The sequence below is a fragment of the Aspergillus tanneri genome (assembly GCF_003426965.1).
Source record: "Aspergillus tanneri strain NIH1004 chromosome Unknown AapTan_2_pilon_pilon_pilon, whole genome shotgun sequence".
Classification (NCBI taxonomy): Eukaryota; Fungi; Ascomycota; class Eurotiomycetes; order Eurotiales; family Aspergillaceae; genus Aspergillus; species Aspergillus tanneri.
The window spans coordinates 5,216,152-5,228,250 of record NW_022984629.1 but is presented as its reverse complement, the minus strand read 5'-3'; the positions used below and the strand labels follow the sequence as shown (position 1 = coordinate 5,228,250).

At 42.5% G+C, this 12,099-nt stretch overlaps 2 protein-coding genes across 2 annotated transcripts; one reads left to right on the top strand and one right to left on the bottom strand.

Annotated features, from left to right (window-relative positions):
- Positions 1-1,641: 1,641 nt before the first annotated feature.
- ATNIH1004_001650 (P1 family peptidase) lies at positions 1,642-2,820 on the top strand (the record flags this gene model as incomplete). Its single annotated transcript, XM_033566349.1, has 3 exons — positions 1,642-2,139; positions 2,180-2,518; positions 2,557-2,820. The coding sequence occupies 3 exons, from the start codon at positions 1,642-1,644 to the stop codon at positions 2,818-2,820; spliced, it is 1,101 nt and encodes a 366-aa protein (XP_033432106.1).
- A 7,078-nt stretch (positions 2,821-9,898) lies between these two features.
- Positions 9,899-10,222, bottom strand: ATNIH1004_001649 (uncharacterized protein; the record flags this gene model as incomplete). The annotated part of the gene is made up of 2 exons (XM_033566348.1): positions 9,899-10,081; positions 10,136-10,222. 2 exons carry the CDS (start codon positions 10,220-10,222, stop codon positions 9,899-9,901), a joined length of 270 nt encoding a protein of 89 aa, XP_033432105.1.
- Between the last annotated feature and the right edge of the window lie 1,877 nt (positions 10,223-12,099).

The following is a 12,099-nucleotide window of genomic DNA, read 5'->3' as shown; positions in this document are numbered from 1 at the left end:
CTGGAGGACAGAAGACGCCCGAGTACCCCAATGGGAAGACAGTCCTTGATTCAGAATAAGGAGAATGCCATTCCGTAACAGGTTAATTTGTTTCGGCAAAATGTTGGATCCCTTCTGTATGCTACTGCGGTCACTCGAGCAAAAGTACGGCGTACAGCAATAAAATAATCCGAACATTCGTGGAATCCATCACAGAAAAATTAGGACTGGGTTGAACGTGCAATCCGCTCTCTGTGTAGAACAAAACATTTGGCGACCGAATATTCAAGTCGGGAGAACGTGAGGTTTTTATGCACCCAAGTGATGTGGCTTATGGAGAGACAGAAAGCGTAAAAGCACAGAAGGATGCTTAAGCGAGTTATTTGGAGGTCGAATCTACTAATGGGACTGCAAAAAGACGACAGTCATGACGGTGACCACAAAGGCCTAACTTTTGGCACTATCCGAAGCAGGAAAGCAGACCTACCTTCTGAGGGAAGCCGCTGTTCAGCGCAATCGGACTGAAATTAGCACATGATATCAGTATACGGTGCGATGACCGTAGACCTTATATATGAGTCACCGTTCGGACGAGGCTGACATATTGTTACATATTCACCATCATTAGCTTCGTCGGGGAGTTCAAGCTCAACGCATACGAATCAATTGGATCCCAATATCTAGGATGACAGCTAACGTGTTGACTAAGATTTTATAACGTCAGAGTATGAGTCTTTTGTTAAGATGTTAGGATTGGTTAACATTTCGGGCACCATCGGTTGACTTAGGCTGTCTATAAGCCCTGGAGGAGTGATTCAACCGGACAAATACTGCTAATCTAGACTTGACTATATAGAATTTGCATTCTATATAAGTTGCAAATTACAGCGCTATAACCATTACTTTTGATCCTAATATTACTTATTATGCACTGGAGCAGATTGATATTTAGGAGATATTAGTGGTTAGAGGCTTGCAAGAATCCAGGTAGTTATTCGATCATGACATATATACGAATTTGGTGTCAAGTCGACGTTGTATTCATATGAATATCGGCCTTCCAAATAAAATGTTAGCAGAGATTTGCATTTTGCAAGTTAAGTGTGAATGCGGATAGGATTTCCAATCCTTCGCAGAGTGGTTTTCTGGACATATACAGTAGGTTACATGCGCAAACTGCACTATTGAGGATTATCCCTCTGCCAATTCCGCACCAGGATATGAATCTTGAGCGTTAGCCCGCCGTTGTACGGGACTTCACATTCTTTAGCTTTTACGCAGCCTTGTCTGGATTGCATCACCAGTGCTTCATTATGGACTAGTCTGCTCGTATGCTCGCTTAGTATTTATTACTTTAGCTAACTATTGCTCCATATCTGATAAAGTAATAATCTGCAAATTAGGTGGGTTGCCAAATGTGCGGGGTTCACACCCTCGAGTACTGCCCCCTTTTTCTGTATTCTAGAGGCCGCGAGTCAACTATCTAAATAACCATGGTAGTTATCGTGGTCTAGGATATCAATATATCGTTCCCTATATTAGGCAGCTGGTTCCGTGCAGCTGTTCGATGAGCTTACCGCCGAGGCACATCAATATCTACTAAGAATATCTACCTCTGTCTTTATGGTAACTTAGATCCATTGTCAACTTGGGAGAGAGACAATGACAGATACCAACACAAACGCTCCTCCAACTCGACCTCGTGTCCGGGATCTTCTGCCAAAACTTCACCTTGGTCGTCACCGCCCTGGGTTACTAAACTCTCTCACTGATGTCCCTGGTGTATTAGTCCATACTGAATCCATACACCGACTGTCTACAAATACCAGCCATGCGATTAATACAGGCTTAACCACGATTCTGCCCCGTCGGGATTGGTTCAATTATGGTTGTTATGCAGGCTACTTTCGCTTTAACGGCTCTGGTGAGATGACTGGCTCTCACTGGTTGGATGAGACTGGTCTACTTAACTCGCCTATCATACTGACCAACTCTTTCTCTGTGGGTGCATGTTACACGGGTATTTATGAATATGCTGTTCGCGAATACAGAGATAAGGAAAGTGGCCTGGTGGATTGGTTCCTGCTCCTGGTGGTGGCCGAGACATGTGACTTATATCTGAATGATATTGGTGCCATGGTTGTCACACCAGATATGGTGGTACGAGGAATCGACCCAAGCTAACGCCGACTTTGTAAAGGAAGGTAATACAGGAGGAGGAACGGGTATGGTCTGCCAAGGATTCAAAGGAGGCACTGGCAGTGCCAGCCGTATTATTGATGGCCTGGTGTTCGGCGCAGAGGTAATGTATACAGTTGCTGCTTTGGTCCAGGCAAATTATGGTGCTAAAAGGGACCTTCACTTTGGTGGAGTTCCAGTTGGGCGCCTAATCGCCGAACAAGACGCGATCGTCACTGCTGAAGAAGAATCGCAAAGGGAGGATGCAAGAAAAGCCAAGGATGGAAGTATTATTGTGGTAATCGCAACGGACGCGCCGCTCCATCCTACCCAGCTTCAGCGTTTGGCTAAAAGAGCTACTGTGGGTCTATCGCGTGTAGGTGGATGGGGATCTAATAGCTCGGGGATATCTTTATTGCCTTCAGTACTGCCGAGAAGATTCCCCGAGCTCCAGATTTCAGCTGGAAACCAAGAGTCGAACAGAATATTGCTGTGGTGCAGGATGTGACAATTAATGCCTTGTTCGAAGGTGCGGCAGATGCTACTGAGGAGGCCATCTATAATGCATTAATAGGGGCAGAGGATATGGAAGGTCCGCGAGGTAAATATTCCAAAGCTTTGAATTATGTAAAACTGCAAACCATCATGGAAAAGTACCTCTAGCGACATACATGTCTATTAGGAGTAAAGATTTATCCATGCGGACAGGATATTCAGAGACATTTAGGGCCCCAATTCTTCGGGTCTGAACCGTAAGTATCCTAGCATGATAGCGAAGGGTGTAGCTGTCGATATCGGCGCAGATTTGTCACCCTAGAGAAGTTGCTTCCCTGCGAGGAGGTCGCCCTAGGCTCGGCCTTCCAGGCATGTCACCACTCTTATGATATCCTAATATTACCGATCCTACAGTGCTGTCCAAATCTGATAGGCAAGCGTCGTCAATTGGTGGGCATACCATTGACGGTTCCTAGTGTACGTGGGTTGGCGTAATTTCTCGAAAATCACTCCGATGCTCTTGTATATAAACCCTTAATTCTACAGATAAGAGAAATGGTAACAAATAATTTTCCTCTGATCTATAACAGTTCCGCACAGTGATATTGACTCTTGCAGGTTGAATACTTTGGTTATGGACCTCACAGAATACCTAGGAATCCGCTGCACATATCCCTTATTGTTGAGCTGATATTACCAGTAGCCGCATGTGACGCCCCGTCAACCACCCTTTAAATGCATGTATTGAGTTGTCATAGCTTAATTGGTTAGCGATAACAGGCATGTTGAATACCTGTTTCTACGCAATAATTAATTACTAATAGTCCTACTTCCAACGACACAAGGCTGAACTGTATCGTGCATATAGGTGAACCCTGGGCCGGCTCTCAGCCACCAATAGAGTAGGTCTCCTACCAGATCGCTTGGAAAGGAGAAGACAAAAGAGGGGAAGAGCAGCGGCATGTTTGTTGTCTTGAGTGTTTAGGCGGAGGAGGTGATGGACATCATGCGAACTACCCGTCGGACTCCGACAAGTTAATGCAATCCACTTAGGCAGGGATGTGTTGTAATCAAGAGGAATTCTGCCATGTTTATTATCAAAAACTTTAAAATTTTATGCGCAAGGTGAGCACCAGATAGATTTCCAATTAACCAGATCCTAGAATCTATTCCATGTATGAAACTCTGTTGTTTACTTGATTAAGCCTCGACTCTCAACAATATCCAGGACTACTTAGGTAGTAGCTCGAGGTTTGCACGGTCCTCGAATTATAAATAGATGTATCTCCCTTTATGCGTATGAGTTGGTTTCTGAGTAATGCTGTTTAGCCCTAAATTTATTGAGTCTTTTGTATGCAATTGTTCGGGGCAAAATAGTGGTTCGTTCAGCCTACATTGATAACCGATTTGAAGTTCAAAAAATGGATAGGTTAATTAATATTTACTTGTTGAAATTTCACAATTTAAGTGATCCAATAGTATTGCACTTCTTCGAGCGTTTAATCTGGGCACGCTTTCATTAGCGTACTTCACAAGGAGCTGGACGCACAAGCAACCCGTACACCCTGTACATAATCGCATATAAATTAGCACTTTTATGACAGTAGTATCCCAACAACAACATAAGTAGTAACAATATAAATAGTCCCTAATATGTAAATAATTTATAATGCTCTCTACATTTTAATTTATATTTTAACATTTTCTGAGCCTAGAATACAGAATTGTTTTAAATATCACTGTATTTAAAGTATTTTTTTTTTTTTTTAATATAAACAATTAGATATCCTATAACGCTATAGGCCTAGTGTCTATATATATTATTCTTGTCGGAAATCAGGATGCCTAAGACACCTTCGTATATCCTAGTCCCGTAGTGATCTGATATATCACACGCAAGGGGCTAAAGGACACGTAGACATGAGGAAGCGTTCATCTACGCTCTCTCTCCTAGATAGAAGATACTCACCATGCGATACTAGATCGCACCGATAGTGTTTAATATACTATCCAGTCACCGCTAACCTAGCACCTCACGACATAGCTTCTTCCCCGTGATTCTCAACAATTCTATATATATATTTCAGGCCATCTTGACATGTTATTAAGATAACAAAGAATATAAAAAAGTGCTATTTTGTATCCAATTAGAGGATGTCCGGGCCACGTGTGTCCGGCTCGCTTGTGGAATACGTTAATTGAACAGGCAGTGGGGCATCCCAACTCGCCCAATACCGTACCCAATCACTCACCGCCCGATATCACTCAACGCCCAATTTTCAGGTCAACCAGGAGTGTAAAAATGAAGCTATACTGCCACAACGAAATGATCAAATGATTATATATTTTGGTGGAGCAGAGTATAATATATAACGAAGCTACATAGCTAATTTTTGGTGTTGCGGAATCGCTGGGGAAGCCGTATTTGCCTTCCATGCCTATTTACAGTAATAGGTGCCTCTTCCACTTCCTCCACCTTTTTTCTTATTAATATCTTCCTTTTTCTTTGCTGCAGCAGGCCCTGTGGCCTTCTTCGTATCTTTATTAGCCTGTTTGATGTTATTTTGAAGTTGTATAGCGGCTTGTTTTGCGGCCTTCTCGTCTTCTTTCTAATATTTTTTTTTTTTTCCTCTGCTTCCCGCATCTGCACACTTTTATTAATGGCCCTTATTCTCTTTCGTTCTTCAACCAAGCGTTGTTTCTCTTTATTCTCCTGCTGCCGGCGTATCTTATCCTCCTCTTTAGCAGCCTTAGCGAGCCGTGTAGCTTCTTCCTTCTCCGCTTGAATATTGCGTGCTTGTTGAACCTTATTAGGACTGTAGAAGATTGCATTGCCATCCTCTGGGGCCTGAAGTTGAAGTTGTAAAGGTTTCCCACGCTTTCGCTTCTTCTTCTCATTCTGTAGTGCGTTTTTGACGCCCGTAAGTTGTAGTTTAAGAAGAATATTCTCGGTAGAAAGATGCATCATAGTATTATTTAATTTCCGGACCCTCTGGTCATAAACATCAGAAACCACTTGCTTAAGAAGCTTTTCAATACGACGCCAGTCTTCTGCCTTTAAAATAGATTGTGATGACTCACTAGATGAAGGTCTTTCATCTTCTTTTTTTAGTAAAGCGTGCCAAAACAATCTCCGGATCCCAAGGATGTAAACCAACTTTTTTTCCATGAACTGTTAATGTTTTCGATTGAAAAAGCCTTGTTCCAACTTGGCCAAAAAAGTCTAAAAAGTCTCGCTTTGAAAGATGGCTCCATCCTTGACATTCATGCATAAATTCTTCCAATTTGTTACTGTATGCCTGGGAAAGAGGACCAAAAAGACCAACATCAAGTGGCTGAAGACTGTGTGTTGAATGAGGTGGGTAAATAGCCAAAAGGATTTTATTCTTATCACAGAAGTTAATAAACTTCATAGAGATATGGGAGCTGTGGCCATCAAGAATTAAAAGCCGCCAACGTCTTCTTGCCTTGGCTTTTGTCTCGCGGTCAAATATAGTTGTCAACCATGCGTATCCCAGCTCATCATTTGTCCAGCCACTTGGTGATGATCTAAAGAAGCAGTGGTGGCTATTAGGATTAAAATCCTGAAGCCATGTATCTTGAATATGTCCAGACACAGCCTGGTAAATTAGACCAGGGGACAGAGATGTCCCATCGGCGCAAATACAGGCAACTGTAGTAATCCACTCCCTATTCCCATCTTGAAGTCGTTGTTTAAGTCCTTCCTGCTCATACCGGCGTCGTGAAAAGATTCTTTTACCTTTTAACAGCACTCCAATAAGAAAACCTTTCTCATCCATGTTGTACATATCTCCAGGTTCAATCCCATATTCCTCAATCTTTCGGGCCATAAGTTCAAAATATAGTGCATATTTATATGCTGAATCAGCCCGCTTGCGTGAGGAATCAATACCAGTAGTATAGTGAGTAACAAGCTCACTATTATGTCTCTTTAAAAAGCGGTACGGCCATGATTTTCCGGGCTTGATTCCAGTAATTTCCTTGGCAAAATTTCGAAGCATTGAATGCGATGGTGGAAGGCCACGTTCAGTAAGAGTATTTATTAATTTAATAAGCTCTTTCGACTGTTGGTTGTTAAGAAGAGACTGATTCTCATGATGCTCTTGTAAATGGCTCTGTATACCGCGGTGGTGTCTTGACAGGGTTGACCGGTTAACTCCATGCTTTTCAGCTAATTTTGTATAATTTATTTTTTCTCCTGGTTTCAAGGATTCGATATCTGCAAGCGCTTTTTCAATTGAGTCCATATTGATGGTGTTGTAGCCTTTTGAAATGTGTGCAAAAAGTCGGTGTGTTGGCGAAAAGCGGGCGAGTGGTGAAAACGGTCATCATGTGATCGGGTACGGTAATCCGCCCGACTTGGCGGTGCGGAGTATCTGACGATCCATTCTACCCCTGAATCCTTTAGATAGTCGAGCACCTTGACGTCGAGCACCGAAGACCTCTAGACAGGAATGCAAGAGACTCAGTTGGTTGAGATACAGTCAAATAAGGGAAAATAAAAGGGTCAAATGTACTGTGATTCCTGGTGTTTCCAAGTGTGGTGGCTAGTAATACTCACTGATGTCAACGCTAGCTGAAACTTAAGGAGGTCGATCATTCTTGGGACAATTTAGTTTTGTAGAATTAATTCTGCGAACTTGGTTCCGCAAGCGCCAAGCCTTCCTACGTCCAGGGACAGTGTACAGATGAAGTGACTTCACACTTTAGAGATATATAAATAATACGTGCATTAAATGAAAATTGTCAGGGATGGGATGGCTACAAACCAGGTAAACCTGCTATTTGTGAGGTGCATGAAGTACATATATATATGCGAAGGGATACCCGCCCCCAAGTCAGGCCCTCAAGACTTGGGAGGGCGGGTATACTTTGTTTGTTGACACCCTTGCATTCCAATGGCTTGATATGTCCAGTGATGGACGATAGAAACGGGTGAACCGTACGTAGGAAACCAAATAAAATATAAGAACATAAAATGTGCTTTTTGTCACCAGCCAACAGATGAAATAACGGCCTTTGAATATCTCGTTGATTCCAAAAAAAAAAAAAAAGGGCATTCGTGGCAGCGTCTTCACTTGTTACTATGAAGTTGGGATCACCATTCAAATCGCCACTGAAAACGAAGTCCAAGCCAAATAGCTATCTCCCCGATATTCGTGGGTCTATGGCCTCAGTGTGTTACAACACTTTCATTTTTGTTTCTCTATTTGTTATATTCTCTCCCGTTTCCATTGCATCTACATCTGGTATCCAGCCAGTTTCTGACGTTTACTCAGGCGGCCATTGTCTGTGCAGGTACATCCGCGGAGAACTCGAATCAACTATCTGCAGATACTATGCATTTGCCGGTCGAGCAGGTAGAATCGAGTGGGGAGAAGTTCCAAACCCCGCGCATCAAAGAATGTCTCTGGAGCTGAATGGCTTGCTCCATTACTCAAGTGCCAATTATTGGAAACAAAAGGATCCAAATATCTTCAACTTCACATATCCCGAAGAGACGTCTCCATGTGCTCGCTTGGCTCCGAAAAAAGCAGTTCCCAAAGTCTAAGACTAGTATCGAAAGCTAAGAGAAAGCTTCGATTTCCAGCGATAACCCTAGAGAAGAAAGATAGCCCGTCATCAAGAATGCTACTGCGAAAGCGGTCTCAGCGAGCTAGAAGAAAGCTCTTGACGACTACCAATTGGCGGGGTCGTGCTGCTCAGAAGGTTGGGTTCTTGAGAGTGAAGAAGACGCTGAAAGGTAGATAATGTGCTCGCACTCGTTGTCTGCGTTTTTATTAGGACAATTATTTTATAAGTTTCTCTTGCTGCTCGCGGACAGAATTTTATATTAAGGATAAACTTGTAAACTGGTTATTAGTGTCCAGCCTGTGTCAATATTTTCATGATGTTACGGAAACACTATAATCCGCCCGACTTGGCAGAGCGGAGTATCTGACGATCGATTCAACCCCTGAATCCTTTAGAGAGTTGAACACCTCAATGAGAATATAGGGAACCGCTTAGTAGGCTCAGTTGGTTGAGACACTGCGATTCCTGGTGTTTCCACCGAATGACATCTACTTCCTAATTAGGCTAGTTGGTCTGTAGCTGATAGAATAGCTCCCTGCGCATCACTTCCCTGAATTCCACAACACATGCCGTATCCGAAAGCGGAGATTTCCAAATGCAACCAAAAGTGTATGTACTTCAGAGATATCCGTCTGCCCCATCCTAACTCAAACGTTTTCGCTATTCCCATACACGATATTCCATCCTGTAGGCTCTAGTCTTTCTCTTTCTGACCGTGGACCGGTTCAAACAATTTATGCCGAGAACGTAAATTGTTCCTTAGCCGGTGCAGTCTGAATGTATCTTGGCTAACTATTAGCGAATCTCGGAGAGCTTACGCTAGCTAGCCTAGCTGATAAACGGGCCGATCACCTCTGTGTTGCATTAAACCGGTACATTTGACAGTACTTGGTGTGACAGCTCTGTACGACCTGGCTATATAAAGCGAGAAGAGTTCAAGGACGGCGTACTTGAATCCCAGTCTTTGCTCCTGGCGCATCGGTTTTCCCAGTCAAATGTTCCCGATTGAGTGAATCGTGACACTTGGTGTCTCATCCACCAATGCATTCAATAATACACTAATAATAGCCAATACTTATATGAGCTTGACAAAAGTGTTATTTTTCTTTAAAATTTCCGAGCCTTACTTCTATTTATTTTACTTGCTACACTACATTATCGTTGTATACGAGTCCACAGTAGTTGACACGTTAGAGAGATATTAATTTAGAAATCCTCGCCTTCAATTATGTTCATGAACTTCAAAGCATGGTGGCGTTCCGACTTGCATGAGAGGCATGCCCGGTATTCTGACTCCCTGCAGTGGTCAGTTGTCCAGGGTTATTCTCTCTGTGACTCGAGCTTAGTTACGGTAGGATCCCTTATGCATGATTATTTAAAAGATGTTACTAGTCTCATAATATCATCTGCACTTTATTTAACCCCACCCTTACCAAATTCTGCCCAGACTATCGCCAACGGCCTATATTCCACTCACACAGCGTTCAGTTTATCACTTGGAGTGACGAATGAATAGGACGATGATCATATTTATTCACATGATGCAAGACATTATGTTCCAGAGGAATCAGAAGCTCTCAACAAAGCCTCTTCCGAGTTAGAAGTAAGCACGCAACGTTTTAACATACCGGACCATGTGGTAGACGACTGTTTAATTGAGGATGAGCCGTCGAGACACGTCGATTATCTCTCCCATGAGTGGAAGGAGGTGGATATTTGGGCCTCTTGGCGTTATATGGTCACCAGAAAGAAAGCGTTCGATAAGGGCGTTAGGCTTGAAAATGCTCTCTGGAGGACTTGGGGAAAATTGAAGTTCAATCTTGGTGTAGTCTCGCTAGACTTCATCAGAGCCCACAAATGGGCCTGAATCTCGGGCCCACGGCCCAACCCACTGTGGGCTGATGGCCCGGATTTCAGGCCCAAGCCCAACCATCAGGCCCACGATGGGCCCCAATGGGCCCCCGCAAAAGCCCATTTTTGCATAAAATTTTGGTCTTGGCATTCATAAAGCTGCTAAATAATCAAAATAAAATACTGTTTTTTACACCTGTTCCAGTTCATCAACTGAGCTTCGTTGTAACCTCGCCTAAAATAGTAAGAAATTCTAGGAAATCTTCTTGGAATTAAAGAAAGTAAGGCTTGTTTTAAGTTAATTACTCATAAAAATCCCATATTCTGATTGTTATGGTGGTGTTTTGATGGCTCATGGAATAAATTCACTGCAAACTTGTTGAGATATATATTTCATATATACGAGAGTGTGTGCATCTTTTTAATAAGAGATAGAAGTAAAAAATTAACCACTTCTGCCTGCTCTGATTATGAGTCATTCTTTACATGAAATAAAAGCTTATCTTCTCTACTTTGGAATTCTAATCCTAAACGATAGAATAAAGAAGTGAAATTTAAAGGAATTCAGCTCTTTCTACCAGTATTCTGTCTCTGTATCTGACCAGGTGAAAATTTTTTGAGGGTATCTAAGGTCGAGTTGGGCTGGGAATGGGCTATTAATGGGCTGGGAATGGGCTATTAATGGGCTCTATGGGCTATTCGTGGGCTTTATAGGCTTTCCTTGGACTTTGTTGGGCTATTCATGGGCCCTCATGGGCTTTGTTGGGCCTTGTTGGGCCAAACACACTTCACTTGTGATATCTATCCAATTAGCAACTAGCTGAATATTTTTCTTTTGATATGTAGACTTGTTTGTTTGACTCACAGTCCATAGCTAAGTAAATCAGAAATCCTTCTCCTAGTAATGTATCCATCTCCTTTTTTTTACCCTTCTCTTATTTTTATCCATGTGTCGTATACTTACTTTATTATGTCCCAAAGCCAGCAATCTGACTTTGCATTATCTCTTTATGATGCAGAGATAGATAATCTAACATTTCTAACTTCTTCAAATCACCCAACCACTCCATCTGGCAGCCAGCATACATTTGATGCCCTTGACACTTCGGTCCCTTTATTTATTCGACCAGCTATTCCTCTTACAATTCCATCCTCTCTTGAACGTGTCGGGCCCGATAGAAGAAAGGCATATGTGCTTTATAACGAAATGACTTATAGTGAATGGGTAGACTGGTGGTTACATACTGATTATGGGTCCCAAAGTAAGATACATTGGGACTCAAACCACCTTTCAGATATTTGGAAGCACTATGATCAGGTCGCATCTAGTATAGACGGCGCACCAAAGGTCATGTGTAAACGCTGCAGCCAGATCCTTGAACATCCTTACTCTACAAAAAAGGATGCTAAAGGGAAGGAAGGGCGCCATGGTTTATCAACAATAACAAGACACCTAAAGACTGCTGCGTGTCAACGGTTTGAGAACAGACAGAAGGATGAAATCACTAATTCCTCCAAAAACGGTATATCTAATGTTCTATTACTATGTTTTCATTAACTAATTAATAATTATTCTACTAGAAATCTGCTCCGACTGATGTTCCTTTCTCACAACCAGCCTGGGAGGAGAAGATCTTATTATTTCTCTCAATCAATCGGCTTCCCTTTTACCTAATCGAGCATCCAATATTTATAAGCTTGATTCAGATGGCCCACAATGCACCAACTGCTCCACAAATCCCATCTGCAATGACGATACGTCGTCGGCTAGAAGTGCTTGTCAAAGATCGGCAACAAAGTGTTCTTAGGATGCTTCCTTTAGGTTCGAAGATATCAATTGCGCTTGACAGTTGGACATCTCCGTTTTCCCAGGCATTTCTAGCTATAACTGGCTACTTTATTGATGCTGATTGGGTATATCGGGAAGTACTTCCTGGCTTTAAACCTCTTCACGGAGCGCATACTGGTTCGAACATGAGTGGTGTTGTTCTAGAAACACTA